The sequence below is a fragment of the Salmo salar genome, chromosome 04 (genome assembly GCF_965601325.2).
Source record: "Salmo salar chromosome 04, fSalSal1, whole genome shotgun sequence".
Classification (NCBI taxonomy): Eukaryota; Metazoa; Chordata; class Actinopteri; order Salmoniformes; family Salmonidae; genus Salmo; species Salmo salar.
Genome location: NC_138294.1, coordinates 71,497,348 through 71,517,146, shown reverse-complemented (window position 1 = coordinate 71,517,146; position 19,799 = coordinate 71,497,348). Strand labels below are relative to the sequence as shown.

Below are 19,799 nucleotides of genomic sequence, written 5' to 3'. Positions count from 1 at the left end.
GTCATGTTTTCCACGACAAAATGTCAGTTTACAGAATGGTGACGAGTGTGGAGGCAGTTTTAAGATTTGGGTCAATGTGTTTAAGGAAAGGATAGAGTGAGAAATACAACAGAAATATTCACTCCTTGACTTTTTCCACATTTTGTTACAGCCTTATGCTAAAATGTATTCAATTGTTGTTTTTTCTCATTAATCTACACACAATATCACATAATGACAAAGCAAAAACAGGTTTTTAGAATTATTTTTTACATTTTATAAAATAAAAATAAAAACTGAAATATAACAAGTATTCGGACCCTTTACTCAGCAATTACAGCCTATAGTCTTCTTGGCTATGACGCTACAAGCTTAGCACAACTGTATTTGTGGAGTGTCTCCCTTTCTTCTCTGCATATCCTCTCAAGCTTTGTCAGGTTGGATGGGGAGCGTTGCTGCACAGCTATTTTCAGGCCTCTCCAAAGATGTTCGATCGGGCTCTGGCTGGGCCACTCAAGGACATTCAGAGACTTGTCTGGAACCACTCCTGCATTGTCTTGGCTGTGTGCTTAGGGTCGTTGTCTTGTTGGAAGGTAAACCTTTGCCCCAGTCTGAGATCCTAAATACTCTGGAGTAGGTTTTCATCCAGGATCTCTCTGTACATTGCTTCGTTTATCTTTCCCTCGATCCTGACTAGTCTCCCAGTCCATGCCGCTGAAAAACATCCCCACAGCATGATGTTGCCACCACCATGTATGGATGGTGCCAGGTTTCCTCCAGATGTGACACTTGGCATTCAGGCCAAAGAGTCTTGTTTCTCATGGTCAGAGTCCTTTAGGTGCCTTTTGGCAAACCAAGCAGGCTGTCATGTGACTTTTACTGAGGAGTGGCTTCTGTCTGGCCACTCTACCATAAAGGCCTGATTGGTGGAGTGCTGCAGAGATGGTTGTCCTTCTGGAAGGTTCTCCCATCTCCACAGAGGAATTCTAGAGCTCTGTCAGAGTGACCATCGGGTTCTTGGTCACATCCCTGACCAAGACCCTTCTCCCCCGATTGCTCAGTTTGGTCGGGTGGCCAGCTCTAGGAAGAGTCTTGGTGGTTCGAAACTTCTTCCATTTAAGAATGATGGAGGCCATTGTGTTCTTGGGGACCTTCAATGCTGTAGAAACTTTTTGGTAACCTTCCCCAGATCAGTACCTCTACACAATCGTGTTTCGGAGCTCTACGGACGATTCCTTCGACCACATGGCTTTGTTTTTGCTCAGACATGCACTGTCAATGTTTATATAGACAGGTGTGTTCCTTTCCAAATCAAGTCCAATCAATTGGACTCCAATTGTTGTAGACACATCTCAAGGATGTAAAACATCTCAAGGATGATCTGTAAGGATTGACGCCGGGGAGGAGAAGCAGGTATGGGGAGTTGAACATTTAATGAGGAACAGACAGGTAACAGGACAGGAACAGCGTCAGCACACGGGTTAACAAGGACAATCAATGCAGAAGCAGGGAACGGAGCGGGAAACCAGACGGATATAGGGAAGGTAATGACAGAGGTGATTGAGTCCAGGTGAGTCCAATAATCACTGATGCGTGTGATGGGGGAAGGCAGGTGTGCGTAATGATGATAGCAGGAGTGCGCAATGCTGGGGAGCCTGGCGCCCTTGAGCGTCAGGGGGGAAGAGCGGGAGCAGGCGTGACATGATCAATGGAAACAGGATGCACCTGAGCTCAATTTCAAGTCTCATACCAAAGGGTCTGAATACTTATGTAAATAAGGTATTTCATTTTTTTTTATACATTTGCAAAACAACAGTTTTTGCATCGTTATTATGGGGTATTGTATGTAGATGTTTTATTTAATCCATTTTAGAATAAGGCTGTAACGTAACAATGTGGAAAAAGTCAAGGGGTCTGAATACTTTCCAAAGACACTGTATATATAATATATGATTTTTTTATTTATACATTTTCAGTTTTCCAAAAGAAAGTATTTATTGTTTCTAACATATGATGTACTTATGACCCAAGCATGTCAGTTTATTAAATGATTGATCTTGATTTTTTTTTAAATCTTTGCTGTACACTGCTGATTTGTGCATGTTCTGGGTTCGTCTCCAATTGATTCAGACTTAAACCTTTCCTTCGGTCAGAATCCCGAAACAAAAGGTTTTATTGGCAGCTGGCTAGTAAATCAGTTCATCATTGTTGAATCATTGTTGCTTGCAGTTGAGCTTGACTTAGAATAACATCACTTCTTTCTGATGTAGCCAATACCTAGGTTTCCATCCAATTGGCGACAGATTTTCATGCAAATATTCTAAAATCCGCATAAAGTAAATATGTAAATGTTCCCACCAGTGGTGTTTCCATTAAACTGACTTGTTACAGATAGAAATCAGTGTGATGACGTAGTGTACACAAAATTTTGCTTAAGTTATTATGTACCGAATAAAAATAAAAAGTTCAATGTGTTTCCATCGCATTTTCAACAAAACTGTTGCGTTAAATGTGCCTACTCTGGTCTTGGCACGGGCACTCTAGGCAACAGCTTGCAGATACAGTGCAGATAGGTTGTGTGGGTAGGCAAGTCTACATTATGAAATTATTATGGACAAGATCAACAATATTTTTATTTGTCAAATTCCAGCCAAGGATCAATCATCATGTCACCAGAATAAGACCCTCAATATTTATTGGATAGGAGCATCAAGATCACCATGCACTTTCACCGCCCTGTGAAGTTCATTATAACTTATTTAGTCTGTAGCCTAATAAACTGCATGATTTCCCAAGTCGTAGTTGGAGGACCACACACCATGTCATCGTGTGACTCCCAAGTTTACTTCAATTTGATGGTTGTTAAAGTGTATCAATATTTGCGCATAAAGTGTTTCCACCGCTATTTCTCGCATAATACATTTTACCGACACAAAAAGATCTCACCATGTCGAACGAACAAATGATCTGTCGGCATTTATAAAATTGTACCAAAACTTAGTTTTTATCACAGCTGTTGTGATTTCTTTTTTATGGTATGACTTTACTCTCATAAAACCTGTGGATGGAAACGTGGTTAATTAGGCAATTATATTTCTGAGTGTAGTTACAGATGTAGGATCTTAATTTGATTACCCTTTTGTTGCAGGAAATGCAAACTTTAAGTGTTTAAGGTTTAAAAAGGCTTCTAAAGTTTGGAATTTCCACTTTAAAATGTCAGACTTGATTTTTCCTAACTAAAAATGTATCAACCCCTAAAAAATGTCCATTCATTATTATCCACATAATAATTCACATTCTCCAAACAATATTAATACTGAACCATTTAGCATTTTACATATTTCATCCCCACCTGGATCAGAAACTCACACAATCTGAATTATTTCATTCCTGCTTCATGTGAAGGTGAGGCTGCAGTGTCCTTGAGCTTGACATGACTACAGTTGTACTTTGACCATTTCAACCATCCTGCCTCTTGATAAGTTGGTCGATAAGGTCGGTCTAAAAATCGGTGGCTGACCCGTTTTTCCAATGTGAAAACATGTACGATAAGTCTTGTTGAGACCAGTGGAGTGAGGAATTATTCCATAATTTGATACAGGATAGCTGTGGCGCTCACCTCACCTCTTTGTTGTTATTGTATACCTCACATGTTGTGGCTGTTGTTATTGCTTAACTCACTTATAATTGTTGTTATTGTTGTTTACCTGACACATTGTTGTTGACCTCACCTTTTGTTGTTTCCAAGATGGTGTAGCAGTCAGACGACTTTGTCCTTCGTCTTGTCGTGTCCCATGTATATATATTTTTATATATTTTTCTTCGCATATCATTTTAAAATATTTTTCTAAACCTCAACTTCAAAATACTCCCCTGCAACCCGCCTCACCCAATGTGGTGTGGATCTGTTTTTTTGTAAAGTATTTTTATTTACCTCGGAACCGGAATCCCCCAACAGAAGCTAGCCAGCTCACTAGCTACGAGCTAGTAGTCAGCTAACCATTGCTAGTGGTCATCAGCTAACCGTTAGCTCGGAAAGCTTTTGCCAGATTGTACAAAGCGATTCAAACCAGAGCATACCGGACCTATTTTCTCTCCATATCCTTGGATTCCTACCGCAAGCTCTGAACCTTTTCACCTGGATCATCGCAGCTAGCTAACTGCAATCCGAGTGACTACTCCTGGCTAACGTCTCTGCCCCGAAGCAAGCACCAATTAGCCTGGAGCTAGCCCATGCTAGGCCCATCTCCTGGCTAGCTGAAGAGGCCCATCAGCCACTCCTGGGCTACATTACCCGGACCCCTTCTACTGCCGGTACGGGGCACGGAACCCCGCCGATCCTTCACGACTGGACGACCGACGTAATCTGCTCGAGGGGGTACTCAACTGGCTCCTACGTCGCGACGTCCCCTGAATGCCCATCTGCTAGCCGCGGCCCGCTTGCTGTCTAGAGCATATCGGACTGTTAGCTAATAGGCCCAACAGCCAATTTCTTGCGCCACTATACCTATTTTGCCAATTGGCCTGGGCCCCTTTTACTCAACGAAGCCCTGCTTATCCATCACGACTGGACTACCGACGTAATCTGCCCGAGGGTTTTTTTCCAACAGGCACTTCCGTCGCAACGTCCCCTGAATGCCCATATGCTAGCCTGCTAGCCGCGGCCCGCTAGCTGTCTAGAGCATATTGGATTGCTAGCTGAATAGATCCATCTGCCAATTTCTTGGGCCACTTATTTTTATTTTGCCAATTGGACTTGGACCCCTCTGCTACTCGGAACCCTACTAATCCATCACGACTGGTCTATCGACGTCACCGCACAAGGAGGCTAAAACAGACTTTCCTCCGTTGCTACGTCCCTCTAAGGCCCTTCTGCTAGCTTGCTAGCCCCGGCCTGCTAGCTGTCTGAATCGCCGTGTCTCCAGCCAGCCCAACCCCTCACTGGACCCCTATGATCACTCGGCTACGCATGCCTCTCCCTAATATCAATATGCCTTGTCCATTACTGTTCTAGTTAGTGATTATTGTCTTATTTCACAGTAGAGCCTCTAGCCCTGCTCAATATGCCTTAACCAACCATTTAGTTCCACGTCCCACAGATGCGGTGACATCACCTGGTTTAAACGTCTCTAGAGACAATATCTCTCATTACTCAATGCCTAGGTTTGTAATTGAGAATTTCAATAAGCATTTTTCTACGGCTGGCCATGCTTTCCACCTGGCTACCCCTACCCCGGTCAACAGCTCCGCACCCCCCACAGCAACTTGCCCAAGCCTCCCCATTTCTCCTTCACCCAAATCCAGATAGCTTATGTTCTGAAAGAGCTGCAAAATATGGACCTCTACAAATCAGCCGGGCTAGACAATCTGGACCCTCTCTTTCTAAAATGATCTGCCGAAATTGTTGCAACCCCTATTACTAGCCTGTTCAACCTCTCTTTCGTATCGTCTGAGATTCCCAAAGATTAGAAAGCTGCCGCGGTCATCCCCCTCTTCAAAGGGGGAGACAATCTAGACCCGAACTGCTACAGACCTATTTCTATCCTACCCTGCCTTTCTAAGGTCTTCGAAAGCCAAGTTAACAAACCGATTACCGACCATTTCGAAACCCACCGTACCTTCTCCGCTGTGCAGTCTGGTGTGGTTCAATTGGTAGAGCATGGTGTTTGCAACGCCAGGGTTGTGGGTTCGATTCCCATGAGGGACCAGTATGGGAAAAAATGTATGAAATGTATGCATTCACTACTGTAAGTCCCTCTGGATAAGAGTGTCTGCTAAATGACTAAAATGTAAATGTAATAAAATGGTTTCAGAGCTGGTCATGGGTGTACCTCAGCCATGCTCAAGGTCCTAAACGATATCATAACTGCCATCGATAAGAGACATTACTGTGCAGCCGTATTCATCGACCTGACCAAGGCTTTCGACTGTCAATTACCAGATTCTTATCAGCAGACTCAACAGCCTTGGTTTCTCAAATGATTGCCTTGCCTGGTTCAACAACTACTTCTCTGATAGAGTTCAGTGTGTCAAATCGGAGAGCCTCTTGTCCAGACCTCTGGCAGTCTCTATGGGGGTGCCACAGGGTTCAATTCTCGGGCCGACTCTCTTCTCTGTATATATCAATGATGTCGCTCTTGCTGCTGGTGATTCTCTGATCCGCCTTTACGCAGACGACACCATTCTGTATTCTTCTGGCCCTTCTTTGGACACTGTGTTAACTAACCTCCAGACGAGATTCAATGCCATACAACTTTCCTTCCGTGGCCTCCAACTGCTCTTAAATGCAAGTAAAACTAAATGCATGCTCTTCAACCGATCGCTGCCCGCACCTTCATGCCCGTCCAGCATCACTACTCTGGACAGTTCTGACTTAGAATATGTGGACAACTACAAATATCTAGGTGTCTGGTTAGACTGTAAACTCTCCTTCCAGACTCACATTAAGCATCTCCAATCCAAAATTAAATCTAGAATCGGCTTCCTATTTCGCAACAAAGCATCCTTCACTCATGCTGCCAAACATACCCTGGTAAAACTGACCATCCTACCGATCCTCGACTTCGGCGACGTCATTTACAAAATAGCCTCCAACACTCTACTCAAAAAATTGGATGTAGTCTATCACAGTGCCATCCATTTTGTCACCAAAACCCCATATACTACCCACCACTGCGACCTGTACACTCTCGTTGGCTGGCCCTCGCTTCATACTCGTCACCAAACCCACTGGCTCCAGGTCATCTACAAGTCTCTGCTAGGTAAAGGCCCCGCCTTATATCAGCTCACTGGTCACCATAGCAGCACCCACCCGTAGTACGCGCTCCAGCAGGTATATCTCACTGGTCATCCCCCAAAGCCAATTCTGCCTTTGGCCGCCTTTCCTTCCAGTTCTCTGCTGCCAATGACTGGAACCATCTGCAAAAATCACTGAAGCTGGAGACTCATATCTCCCTCACTAGCTTTAAGCACCAGCTGTCAGAGCAGCTCACAGATCACTGCACCTATACATAGCCCATCTGTAAATTGCCCATCCAACTACCTCATCCCCATACTGTATTTATTTATTTATCTTGCTCCTTTGCACCCCAGTATCTCTACTTGCACACTCATCTTCTGCACATCTTCCATTCCATTGTTTAATTGCTATATTGTAATTACTTTGCCACCATGGCCTATTTATTGCCTTACCTCCCTTATCCTACCTCATTTGCACACACTGTATATAGACTTTTTCTACTGTATTATTGACTGTATGTTTGTTTATTCCATGTGTAACTCTGTGTTGTTGTATGTGTCAAACTGCTTTGCTTTATCCTGGCCAGGTCGCAGTTGTAAATAAGAATTTGTTCTCAACTAGCCTACCTGGTTAAATAAAGGTGAAATAAAAAAAATAAAAAATGAAACCTCCACAGGTGACCTGGCATCGGAGGACGAGTACCTGGACATCCCCAGTATCTCCAGACAGAGAGCGGGGACCTACGAGTGCACCGCCGTCAACGACATCGCCACAGACGTCCAGACCGTGGAGATCACAGTCAACTGTGAGTTCAATGTCAACCCAGTCCTGGCGTGTATTTTACTAGGAACGAAACGGAAGCAAATGGGACAAATTGGGGAGGGACTAGCAGTCGACCTTGTCCAATAAGAGTGACTTGTTTTTTGTTGCAAAACGTTTTCCGTTTGCTACAGTGTGAAATAGGCATTCCATTCCCTTGCAGACAGTTTCACTGAGTCAATGGTCTCATGACCAAGAATTTAATATAGATGAATGGATGAAGCTCAGTTTAGGTTAATCTTAACTTTGTTCCAGTTCTCCAGAAAAACTTGTAGGGTTCCATTCACGTGAAATCAGTTTTGATTTGGGTTTAGCTTTATTGTTGTTACACTTCACCAGAAAAACAGTTGCAAAATAATTTGTGCATGCTATACATCATGCCTTATTGGCTGTCTATGGGTAAAGGAAATTTTGATGCATGTTGCCATAAATTGGGCATTTTAATGTATTTTTAAAAGACAGGTATTGTTGATCTTATTCTACTCCCCTTGTAATCATTACAACATTAACTGCGCTCTGAAGTACCAGTTCAATTAAACCCCTCTGCATTTACAAATTGGTTCTCCAAAGAAGAATGGCTTTAAACTAGATTACAGCTGTTCAGATAGAGGAACGTCCTCTATGGATGGACCAAATCCTCACTCTGCTATTTACACGTGACCCCTGCGTGATACTTTGACCCTGTCTCTGGCACACTGATCCCATGAGTGCCCTTGTGTGCCCGTAGATGCCCCCAGTGTGTCAGAGGGCAGAGACGTTGGCGTGACCCTTGGCCAGAGAGGGCTGCTGGAGTGCGAGGCAGATGCAGTACCCGAGGCAGACTTCGAGTGGTACCGAGATGACAGAAGGTAACCCGTTGTGCATGTTTGCAAACATGTTGAATTGCTGCTTTTTCCAGGCTTTTTGATTTTTCTGGAAGTAGATTTTCAAGGAAGGTCATTAGATCATCAGCATTTTCAAAGGTGAGAGAGCGAGAGAGTACAATTGTAGAGTGTCCCTATGGTTAGAGACCCAAAGCCTAACGGCCGTATCGTTTTGTGTAAAACATCTTACCATTGCACATGGTCAAGACACTGTCATTTCCCCTGCCTTTGAACCTGCTTGGAAATTGCAATACATTAAAACATATATTTAAGATAACAATAACAGGCGTCATGGCGGTCATCTCAGACTTCCCTGAACTTCAGGCTGCAGTAAGTTTCCCTACAAGGAGGTTGTGAGTAACACAAGAGTTGTGTGCATTGTTGTACTCACATGGCTGAAGCAGCTCTACACTGAGTGTACAAAACATTAGGAACACCTTCCTAACATTGAGTTGTACCCCTTTTGCCCTCAGAACAGCCTCAATTCATCAGGGCATTGAGTCAACAAGGTGTCAAAAGTGTTCCACAGGGATGCTGGCCCATGTTGACTGCAATGCTTCCCACAGTTTTGTCAAGTTGGCTAGATGTTGTTTGTGTAGTGGACCATTCTTGATACACTTGGGAAACTTTTGAGCATGAAAAACCCAGCAGCATTGCAGTTCTTGACACTCCCGGCACCTACTATCATACACCGTTCAAAGGCACTGTCATGCCCATTCAACGTCTTACTGCCACACATACACAATCCATGTCTCAATTGTTTCAAGGCTTAAAAATCCTTCATTAACCTGTCTCTTTGCCTTCATCTACGCTGATTGAAGTAGGTATAACAAGTGACATCTATAAGCGATTATAGCTTTCACCTGGATTCACCTGGTCAGTCTATTTCATGGAAAGAGCAGGTGTTCCAAATGTTTTGTAGACTCAGTGTATACAGTGCCTTCAAAGTATTCAGACTGGTTAATTTTTCCCACATTTTGTTACGTTACAGCCTTATTCTAAAATGGATTAAATGAAACAAAATCATCAGCAAACTACGCACAATACCCCATAATGACAAAGCAAAAACAGGTTTAAAAAAACAAAACAAAACCCTAAGTATTCAGACCCTTTGATATGAGACTCGAAATTGAGACTTTCCATTGATCATCCTTGAGATGTTTATCCAACTTGATTGGAGTCCACCTGTGGTAAATTCAATTGAATTGATATGATTTGGAAAGGCACACACCTGTCTATATAACGTCCCACAGTTGACAGTGCGTATCAGAGAAAAAACCAAGCCATGAGGTCGAAGCAATTGTCAGTAGAGCCCTGAGACAGAATTGTGTCGACATACAGATCTGGGGAAGGGTACCAACAAAATTCTGCAATATTGAATGTCCCCAAGAACACAGTGGCCTCCATCATTCTTAAATGGAAGAAGTTTTGAACCACCAAGACTCTTCCTAGAGCTGGCAGCCCAACCAAACTGAGCAATCGGGGGAGAAGGGCCTTGGTCAGGACCAGGACCAAGAACCCGATGGTTACTCAGACTGAGCTATAGAGTTCCTCTGCGGAGATAGAAGAACCTTCCAGAAGGACAACCATCTCTGCAGCACTGCACTAATCAGGCGTTTATGGTAGAGTGGCCAGACGGAAGCCACTCAGTAAAAAGGACATGACAGCCCGCTTGGAGTTTGCCAAAAGGCACCTCAAGACTCTCAGACCATGAGAAACCAGATTCTCTGGTCTCATGAAACCAAGATTGAACTCTTTGACCTGAATGCCAAGCGTCACGTCTGGAGGAAACCTGGGACCATCCCTACGGTGAAGCATAGTGGTGGCAGCATCATGATGTAGGGATGTTTATCAGCAGCAGGGACTGGGAGACTAGTCAGGATCGAGGCAAAGATGAACAGAGCAAAGTACAGAGAGATCCTTGATGAAAACCTGCGCTAGAGCGCTCAGAACCTCAGACTGGGGAGAAGGTTCACCTACCAACAGGACAACGATCCTAAGCTCACAGCTAAGACAACGCAGGAGTGGCTTTGGGACAAGTCTCTGAATGTCCTTGAGTGGCCCAGCCAGAGCCCGGACTTGAACCTGATTGAACATCTCTGGAGAGACCTGAAAATAACTGCGCAGCAACGCTCCCCATCCAACCTGACAGAGCTTGAGAGGATCTGCAGAGAAGAATGGGAGAAACTCCCCAAATACAGGTGTGCCAAGCTTGTAGCGGCATATCCAAGAAGAACCGAAGCTGTAATCGCTGCCAAAGGTGCTTCAACAAAGTACTGAGTAAAAGGTCTGAATATTTATGTAAATTTGACATTTTATAAATTAGCAAAAATTCTAATAACCTGTTTTCGCTTTGTCATTATGGGGTACTGTGTCTAGATCGAGGACATTTAAAAATATATATATATTTTAGAATAAGGCTGTAACCTAACAAAATGTGGTTAAAGTCAAGGGGTCTGAATACTTTCCGAAGACACTATGTATTTTACATTCTTAAATAAATTCCTTTATTCATTCATTGACTACAAAGGTGTCCATTCTCTCTTTTCAAGGATCTTCAATGGTTTTGACGGCATGGAGATCGAAGATGCCGGGCAGCTCTCCAAGTTGACCTTCTTCAATGTCTCTGAGGCCGACTACGGCAACTACACTTGCATCGCCATTAACAAACTGGGCAGCTCCAACACAAGCTTTGTCCTGTATGGTGAGTACATAATTACCATGTCTTCCAGGTGCAACAAAATGAACATGTTGTGTGTTGGTAACACTTTATAATAACTTTCAGGAAAAAGCCACTATATGTCCCTAAATGCTTCAAAGTATTTTACCTGTTGTAAAGGCTTACTATGAATGTTTACAAATAATGAAATACTTATTTATTAATAGTTTAGAAATACTGTATTAATGCCTGTTATCATAAAGTGTACTGAAAATGTTGTGTTATTTCGACATGATTCTCATTTCACATTGAATGGACTTTTACTCCTCTTTATGTGATTTATTTGATATAAATAACTGAGGACATTTCCATGCTTATCAGAGTCTCAAGCTGATTTAATGTAAGAATAACTGCATATACTCAATCTGTGCCTTAATCTAATGCAACATCATAATGAATTACGTTAACAGCAACATCTTCCACCTCACTCTATGCCTTTTAACACTGCACCCACGAAGCTAAAAAGTCATTCACCAGCTTTACTTTCACGTTGTTCACATTAAGGCAGCATTGTCTATGATTGTTTGCTTTTGTTGGTTTTTCTATATTTTGCTATGTTCCGTTTTTCTGGTGTAGAGGTTATTGAACCCACTAGCTCAACACTACTGCAAGGTTAGTACCGGTATTCGGCATGAGCATGCGTTTCCACCCACTCTCTGATGGCTAACAGCATTCTAACAATGCATGATAAACATTGCCATTTTCACATCGACAACAAACTGATTATATGCCAATATCACTGGAGTATCATACAATGCTAATACTGAGGTGACAGAAGGACTATGTTTCTGCCACTGAAAGGGGCCATATAGTGTTTAAGGTCAGCCTGATGAAATGAGATTGTCACATAGTTACTGGGCTGTTCTGACTTCTTATGATAACGTTATTAGCTTTCAATTCCATTTATTAATATTGATAAGAAGTTAAAAGGTATATCTGACAGGTGACATTTCCTGGGAGAATTCTCCCAGGCTGATAAGGAGAAAGTATGTCACTGGAATCGTTGTGGAAATGGTAAATGAAGAGCTCTGAGCTTTTAAACGTTTTGCTAACCGTTTTTTGTTCTTCTTTTTTCAACCACCTAACCGGCTCGCCATGTGGCATGGCTTCATTTTGATTTTGCATGTGCTTCATCTGCTGTGTAAGTATCTATCTGTCCTACAACTATCATTTGTGATGGATAATGTGTGTGTTTTAACGGTTGTGACAATTTGTTATGCAATTTGTCCATCTAGTTGTTGATTTGTGTCTATATAGGAGTCTCTAATGTCTAATTCTTCCTTCCCTCTAGTTTGTTATTCATGAATACTTGTAATAAAGGTTACTACTATAGTGTAGCGCTATGACTGACCTCTTAGCAATGTGTTAGCAATGAATATTGACATTATTGATTTGATGTGTGCTCAGCGTCATCCTTGTTTGTATTAATTAGACATGATTGGAATGTAAGTGAAACGGGATCCATTAACTGTGGGGCTCCTCTTCAGAGATGTATTAATTGCTTTGATTTGGATTGTGGGGGGAAAGCAGAACTATTATTGTAATTATCCACATGCAGGTTTAGGAATAATCTACAGTGGCAGCATAATTGGATAGATGTCCCAAAAGAAAGCCTGGTGAACTCCAAGAAAATCCAAGGGAAATTAGAAGTCATTGTATTAACGGTACTCGGCTTCAAAGTAAAAAAATATATAATATCGTCCCTCTCTCTCGCTCAATAATGCCCCTTGTGGTCCAATATTTATTTACAGTAGGGTGAGGAATTATTGGATCCTTTGATAAAAATGAGCAAAGAAGACTATAAAATAAGTAATACAAATACTGAGCTATTTTTTTTGTTATTATATGATTTTATACTAATACAGTTGCTCAGATAGAGGTTTTGTTTATTAACAAGTAGTAAAAAAAATATCTAAAGAAGAAAGGTGTCTTGCTGGAAGATCTACTTGCAGCCAAGTTTCAGCCTCCTAGCAGAGGCAACCAATTTTCAGCCTCCTAGCAGAGGCAACCAAGTTTCAGCCTCCTAGCAGAGGCAACCAAGTTGTTGGCTAAAATATACTTGTAATGGTAAAGTTAATGATGCTGTTGACCTTAACAAGGGTCCCAGGACAAGTGGAAGCAAAATGGCCCCATAAGATCAAAGATCCACCACCATGTTTTACAGTAAAGATGAGGTATTTTCTGCATATGTGTTGTTCTTTTGAAAGCCAAATCATTGGTGTGCATGGCCAAACAGCTCTATTTTCATGTCGTCTGGGCATAGCACCGCCTAATCTTTGCTAAACGGCATTGGCGCTTGGATTGGAACCGGTGCTACGGTCATATGACATGAACATTGATCTCCTTGGCCACGCTCACTAGTGGTGGGTTTGGCCTTCAAAAGAGCAATGCATATGTAGAAATACATCATCCCTACAGTAAAATATGGTGGTGGATCTAATACCGCCATCACAACCATTTTTGAACTGCTATTGTGGTAAACATGTACTGTAATTAGCAGGAATACATTATATGCTATAGGATATTTTGAAACTCACAAGATTGTCTTAGTGAGTAAGTAAGTGGTTTGACATTTTAATTGGACCAGCCTACTGGTATTCCTGCTTATTGCTCCAGGCCCCACACCGTTAGCCCAGCCTCTGCCATTATGCTTTAATTTAGATTAAAAACTCACAGACCTCCTACCAACCAAGATAAAAAAGGCCCGGGTCCTGCTCTTTCCTCCACTGTCTATCAATGGTTATTGCTTGTCTCCCTTCCCTCAGTTGATTAGCTTGTTTACAACCAGCCGCAATTAAGGCTGAACCGGGCAGCCGGCTTGGCTGGTCAAGGTTTCATAATATCATACAGTAAGATGATAACGGCAGTGAGAAGGGGGGCTCAAGTCAACAGGGCTTGCTGGTGATGAGAGGAAGAGAACAGATGCTTTAGCAATGCTTATATGGCCACCAAAGTGCCCCCACTTAAATGTTCCATCAGCAGAAATCGGAGTATTCTGTAGTCTGGGAATGACCTGATTAGCATAGCTAGCTTAGGTACCCTAGCTGTGCCAGGGATAACTTGGACATCTCTATGCTGAATAATAAGTAAACAGAACTGGGATGAATAACAATGTTCTCTTTTGAGGTGGGTACCTAATGGCACTAGCAGGCGTTTGGCCCGGGGCGTAGTTGATTATGTGCCTCGTGTCAATTACTGCAATCCATTTGTTGCTTTTCTGTGGAGTGCCGGGGAGAAGGTATTAGAGCAGTGAATCACTTGTTATCTGCAGATCAGAAGGTTCAAATCAGCAAAACCAATCTTGAAGACCACACTCATCCAAATGTTTTGTTCCCTCTCCTCTGCCATCCCCCTTTGCCACAAAGAACCCGGAGCAGTGCAGGACGGGAACAGCGGCTCGATGGGGACGCATGTACACACCTACACCTGTCTACTTCTGGCCATCCTTCAGTTTCTGCTCAGGTTTTGATGCAGTAGGCTTTCTGGCTTCCGAGGGGCAAGGTTGCGTGGTTTGTGTGTTTTCTCTCACCCGGAACCACAAACGTGATGCACATGAGTGCATGGGCTACCCTATTACATAATGTCAAACCGCTAAAAAGTATTATGTAACATACACATTTTTCTTTGTTAATTTTAGGAGTTTTAAGGACATAACAGCATTGTCGATTTTTGGGATTTGATTTGTTTTCGTTTCCCCTCCCATTATGGTATGATTCTCAAATGTTTATTTTTGGGTGTGGTTTGTCTGTTATTTACATTTTATTTATTTCAGTTTCTACCGAGTGACATAGTCATCTTAGCCCCAAGAGTCTTAAGCGTAAATCATAGTCCATTGACGTTAAGACGCGATAGTCCGGCATCCCATTGTGACATAGCTACGCGGCTCTGAGACCACCATCCGTGGGGGACGCACAGCCCGAAAGCACACCTCCCAACAATTCCCAACCAATGCAGCTCCGGTACGCGTCCTTTATTCATTTGAATGTGGTGACGGTTGGAGAAAAAGCTTGAGAATTTGAAAAGTATGAATGCCAATATTCCAGAACACTGCTGTGCGTATGCGTACACATTTTGGACTATGATAGATGCTTTAGCGCCAAGATTCTTATCCTCAAGAGTTAAGTTTATGAGGTGAATGAAACAAACATCTCAAACAGGCAGTGAAGCAGACGGACTGAAATCACTCTAGGACCTAAAAACATGTTATCATGTTTTTTTGTTTGGTTATAATTATTTCAATTATAATTTAAACCTATTTCTGATTCTGACACATTGACAAACCACAACAATGGTTAAGAAGAAATTGTATTTTCTCAGCATTGTCAATTGTGATATTTTCAGTTGTTTGTGCTATTCTATCTATTTTTGGGATTTTAACACATATTTTGAAAGGGGTAAATACAATATCAAAGCTGTAATTGTGATTATTTAGGCAAAGAGCTTGTTTTTCCTCCGTTTTAGCTGGCACAAGTCTACACAAGGTGGTGTAAAGAATTACTTAACTAGTTATGAATGGAAAGGAAGAATTTCCATTTGTGTGGACATCTAACTTCAAGTAATGTAATCTCTCTCAAATGTTATTAATGTCACTACAACTGGTTTTACCTTAAGGTACTTTAAGTTATAATGTATTTACATGGGTCATTTGCACACTAGGGTCAATTCTGAAGTATTCCCGTCTCAACAGTGTTGGTAACAAAGAGGCTAAGGAATAAGACTGTGTCCAATAGCAACTCTATGGATCACTCTAAGGGCAAATCCTAACTTGCACTTGAAAGGATACTTCGGGATTTTGGCAATGAAACCCATTATCTACTTGAGATGAACTCACGGATACCATTTTTATGTATCTGCATCCAGTATGAAGGAAGTTAGAGGTAGTTTCACGATCCAACGCTAACTAGCTTAGCTCAATGACTAGAAGTGTATGGGATCTACTAGCATGCTAGCAGTTACCATGGACTTCCAGTCCATGCACTAACACTAGTTAGCAATTGTGCTAACTATAGTTAACAACTTCCTTTAAACTGCTCACAGAGAAAATGGTATCCACAAGTTTATCTGACTCTGGGGAAGTAGATAAAGGGCTTCATTGCCAAAATCCTGCAGTATCCCTTTAAGTAACATTTTCACTTTGTGATGCATTGATGTCAATGGGAGACTAAGTGGAAATTGGACTGAAGTGGAGGTTAGGATTTGCCCGTAAAAGAGCCCAAAGTCTTCTCAGCCATTAGTTTCAGTAATTTTTTTTGTTACTACAAAATACTCTATCATAACCAATAAGTATTAATTGTTTGGTTGTGTTGAACTGGTACATGCAAATGTACTGGAATGTACATGCAAATGTACTGGAATGTACATGCAAATGTACTGGAATGTACATGCAAATGTACTTTGACTGGAAATGCAATTGTTTTACATATTGTCTCCCAATAGAGCACATACACATACAGTCCATTAATATATTATAATTTAGTGTTGTATACCTAGTCAAATAATCAGGGCTGAGTTTGGATTGATTTGAAATCAGGCATATATTTGTCTCCTATATTTGTCTCCTTGTCACCAAGGACACACTCAGGAGCTACAACAATACTTCCTGTAACCATTCTATGTAACACAACATCCACCTAATCTGACTCTATAGAGAAAACATCTACTACAGACGTTTGCTCAATGCTCAATTTGTTTTTGTATAACAGGAAAGCACACAATGCTCTGTTAAATCAATATGCAAGAATTTTGCAGCTTTCTTCTGTGCAATGCATCAACCCTTTGGCCCAGTTTATAAACTGCACAGCAGTTGCTCTTCCTTGTGATCATTTTTTAAACTTTATTAAAATATCTGGACCCATATTCACAAAGCGTCTCAGAGTAGGAGTGCTGATCTGGGATAGTTTTTGTATTTTAGATCATAATGAATACAATGGCATGGACAGGGGGGGTCTGATCCGAAATGATTCATTTCTGTGTTGGTTTTAACATTACCTATATCAGGCAGTGCACTTGTGGAGCTCATGAACAACAAATCATTTACGATGAGAAACCCCAGTCGAGTGGTTCACTGTGGTTAAAGGGATGATTGTAAGGGACTGATGTATAAAAAAAATCCTAATTTAGAGGTCTTAAAGGTAGACTCAACGTTGTGAAATCATCATACACAGCGGGACAATTTATTGCTTGCTCCCAGAAATCAACATCTAATCTGCCAGGACTGTGACTATTGGTTCTTCCTGAAGTGGGCATGCCTCAGGGGAGGGCACAGATTAAGAGTCAGTTTTGGCAGTTTTCTGTTGTTGATGTCTGGAAGCAGGAGGTCACCATGCCATGTACGATGATATCATATAGTGAAGTCTGCCTTCAATATTTTATTCGCAAATGGGGAGAAAGGGACACATTTTGATGTTAAGAAATATTTCACATGTTAATGGTTCAAACCTGTGGTGCTGCCATCAGAATAGGCCATATTACAGCAGATAATTGGGTGCATTTATCACACATTTCAAATGGGTTATGTCTGTGTGAGGATTTTAGGAATATCACTTTAATGCATGTCATGCATGGTGCAAAATTCATCAGCGTAATGGTTTGCACCCCAAAACCATTTTGAAATAAATACCACATAATTAATACCCTTGTAAAATAGGTCTTCAGACCTCCATGGGAAAAATAAAGGTTAAGTAAGTTTTCTACTGTGGTGATGGCATCACACATTTTTACTGACAAAACGGATCCCAATGCCTGTTGAAAGATATGGAAATCTGGGGTTAACCTCGGTCTAGTGACGGAAACTATATCATTATGTGGACTCAATGAATTAAAGGCCATGCTAAGGGTAGATTCAATAAAAGTTTTACATTTTCTTTTTGTTGCAGTTGTTTCAAAACATATGTACAGAAAGCAACAGCTGGGGCTTCTGAGAAGTCCACGGTATAACCATCACAGAAACCTATTTCCAACTATTATTTTTGACTGAGCTTATATTGCACCTACCCTTTAGTATAGTGCTCTTTGTGACGTGACGTGACATTTGTTGAGTATACATTGCAGTTTGGAATAATTCGTTTTGGAATAGGGACTTTGGAAATAGCAGTGACAAAGTTGTAGACATTGGCGGCATACGGATGTGCTTGTCTCAGTTATAAAAGGACATTTCTGTGTTGGTGCATGACCAAATCTCATTATCAAATGAATTTGAATTTCTGATGACACACACATTCCCTCTACTCCAACACAGTACAGTCAAGTCATTCACACGGCATAGGTCACAGTGATCCCTTAATTCTGGTTGATTCCAAAGTGAAGACAATATGACATTCTATTTGACTCCCTGTAATGTAAGATTGTTGATTCATATGTATTTTCTTTATGAAGATTGTGTGTTCATATTTAAGACTGACAATAATAAAAAAAAGTATTGTAAATGCCCCATGATTTGACCATCTTTGTTTGAGTATGCTCAATGCCATGGTTTGGAATTGCAAGTCAGCTTATTCGTGTGTTTGCTTCATTGGGTAATTTAACTCACATGGTGTCCCAGGCTCTGTGTCCCACCACCTTGTCAGCCATACCTCTCTAGGACTCACATGACAGACCTGCCTATTGGATTTTTCCATGTGGGAGACATTTCCAATCTGCTAAACTGTGTTAAGCGAATCAAATCCCCATATCATACCAGTGGTCTGCCATAAGGTGGAGAGAGTAAGTGCACTCTGTGGAGTGGTGAGTGTGGTGACTGTCACAATGACCGGAGAGCGCCATTGATTTTTCACTGACCCTGGCCTTGACTGACTGTGGCCCTTTCCAAACACTGTGCCAGCTCCCGCTAATGGCCATGTCCCAATGACTAGACTCTTACTTCTGAGTGCATACTGTAGTACAAGTGCTCTCCTCTCACCTATCAATTATGTACCACTTCAGCATGGGGGCTTCCTTAATAGGTTAAATCTTGTTTCTCTGCCCTGCTATACCAACACGACACTGGATGTTAATTGCACGGCGCACAGAGTGAAACTTTCTAATTCTCATTCCCATAGATCATACATGCAACAAGAGGTGCTGAGTCTTCTACAAAACATCACCTAGAGAATAGGTGAGGGGTAGATGACCCTGGTCCTGGAGTGCTGCAGGTACTGGAGGATTCTGTTCCAACCAGGCAGCACACTGAGCTAATTGATCAGTTCAGTGATTTGCCTAAATTCAACACACCTGGTCTTCCAGGTCTGTTAAACCAAAAACATTCAGTTCCTGTGCACTCCAGGACCAGGGTTACCTACCCATGCAATAGGTCATTACCAGAGGATTGCTTTGCAGACAAATTATTATATAAAACTGTGTACTGTTAAGTGTGTAGTGCATCTTCAGGTTGTCGTTGTTTATTGCCGTTTTTCCCCCAAAAAAATGATTCCAAATTGGGCTCCTCTGCTGCGCTGCACTCGCTACCATGCTGTTCTACTTCATCCTCAACAATATTTAATTCATGCAAACATCTGCTCCCTGCAATTAACAGAAAGTACAGAATGGGACTGTTAAAAAGAAAACGGCCCTGTCGATAAGATGACATCTTTACCTGTACTGTATTTTGATCACATTTCTTTAACAGGCACTTTCCTAAGAAATGTACAAATGGGGATACATTGGGGAGAAGTTCAGTTAATACAATAGAAGCGGATGCATGTTT

At 41.8% G+C, this 19,799-nt stretch overlaps 1 protein-coding gene across 4 annotated transcripts in view; it reads left to right on the top strand.

The window, feature by feature from the left end:
- The window catches only part of ntm (neurotrimin), a 467,218-nt gene extending 448,672 nt beyond the window's left edge, over nucleotides 1–18,546 (top strand). For 2 of the 4 annotated variants that reach the window (XM_014197606.3, XM_014197604.3), the window contains 5 exons: nucleotides 7,395–7,523; nucleotides 8,265–8,385; nucleotides 10,953–11,104; nucleotides 11,696–11,731; nucleotides 14,485–18,546. In XM_014197606.3, coding sequence (XP_014053081.1) covers nucleotides 7,395–7,523; nucleotides 8,265–8,385; nucleotides 10,953–11,104; nucleotides 11,696–11,731; nucleotides 14,485–14,588 — 542 coding nt within the window. In that variant the 3' untranslated portion in view covers nucleotides 14,589–18,546. The remainder of the gene's footprint in view (nucleotides 1–7,394; nucleotides 7,524–8,264; nucleotides 8,386–10,952; nucleotides 11,105–11,695; nucleotides 11,732–14,484) is intronic. The other 2 variants (XM_014197609.3, XM_014197608.3) reach the window with 2 other exon arrangements.
- The last annotated feature ends 1,253 nt before the right edge of the window (nucleotides 18,547–19,799 follow it).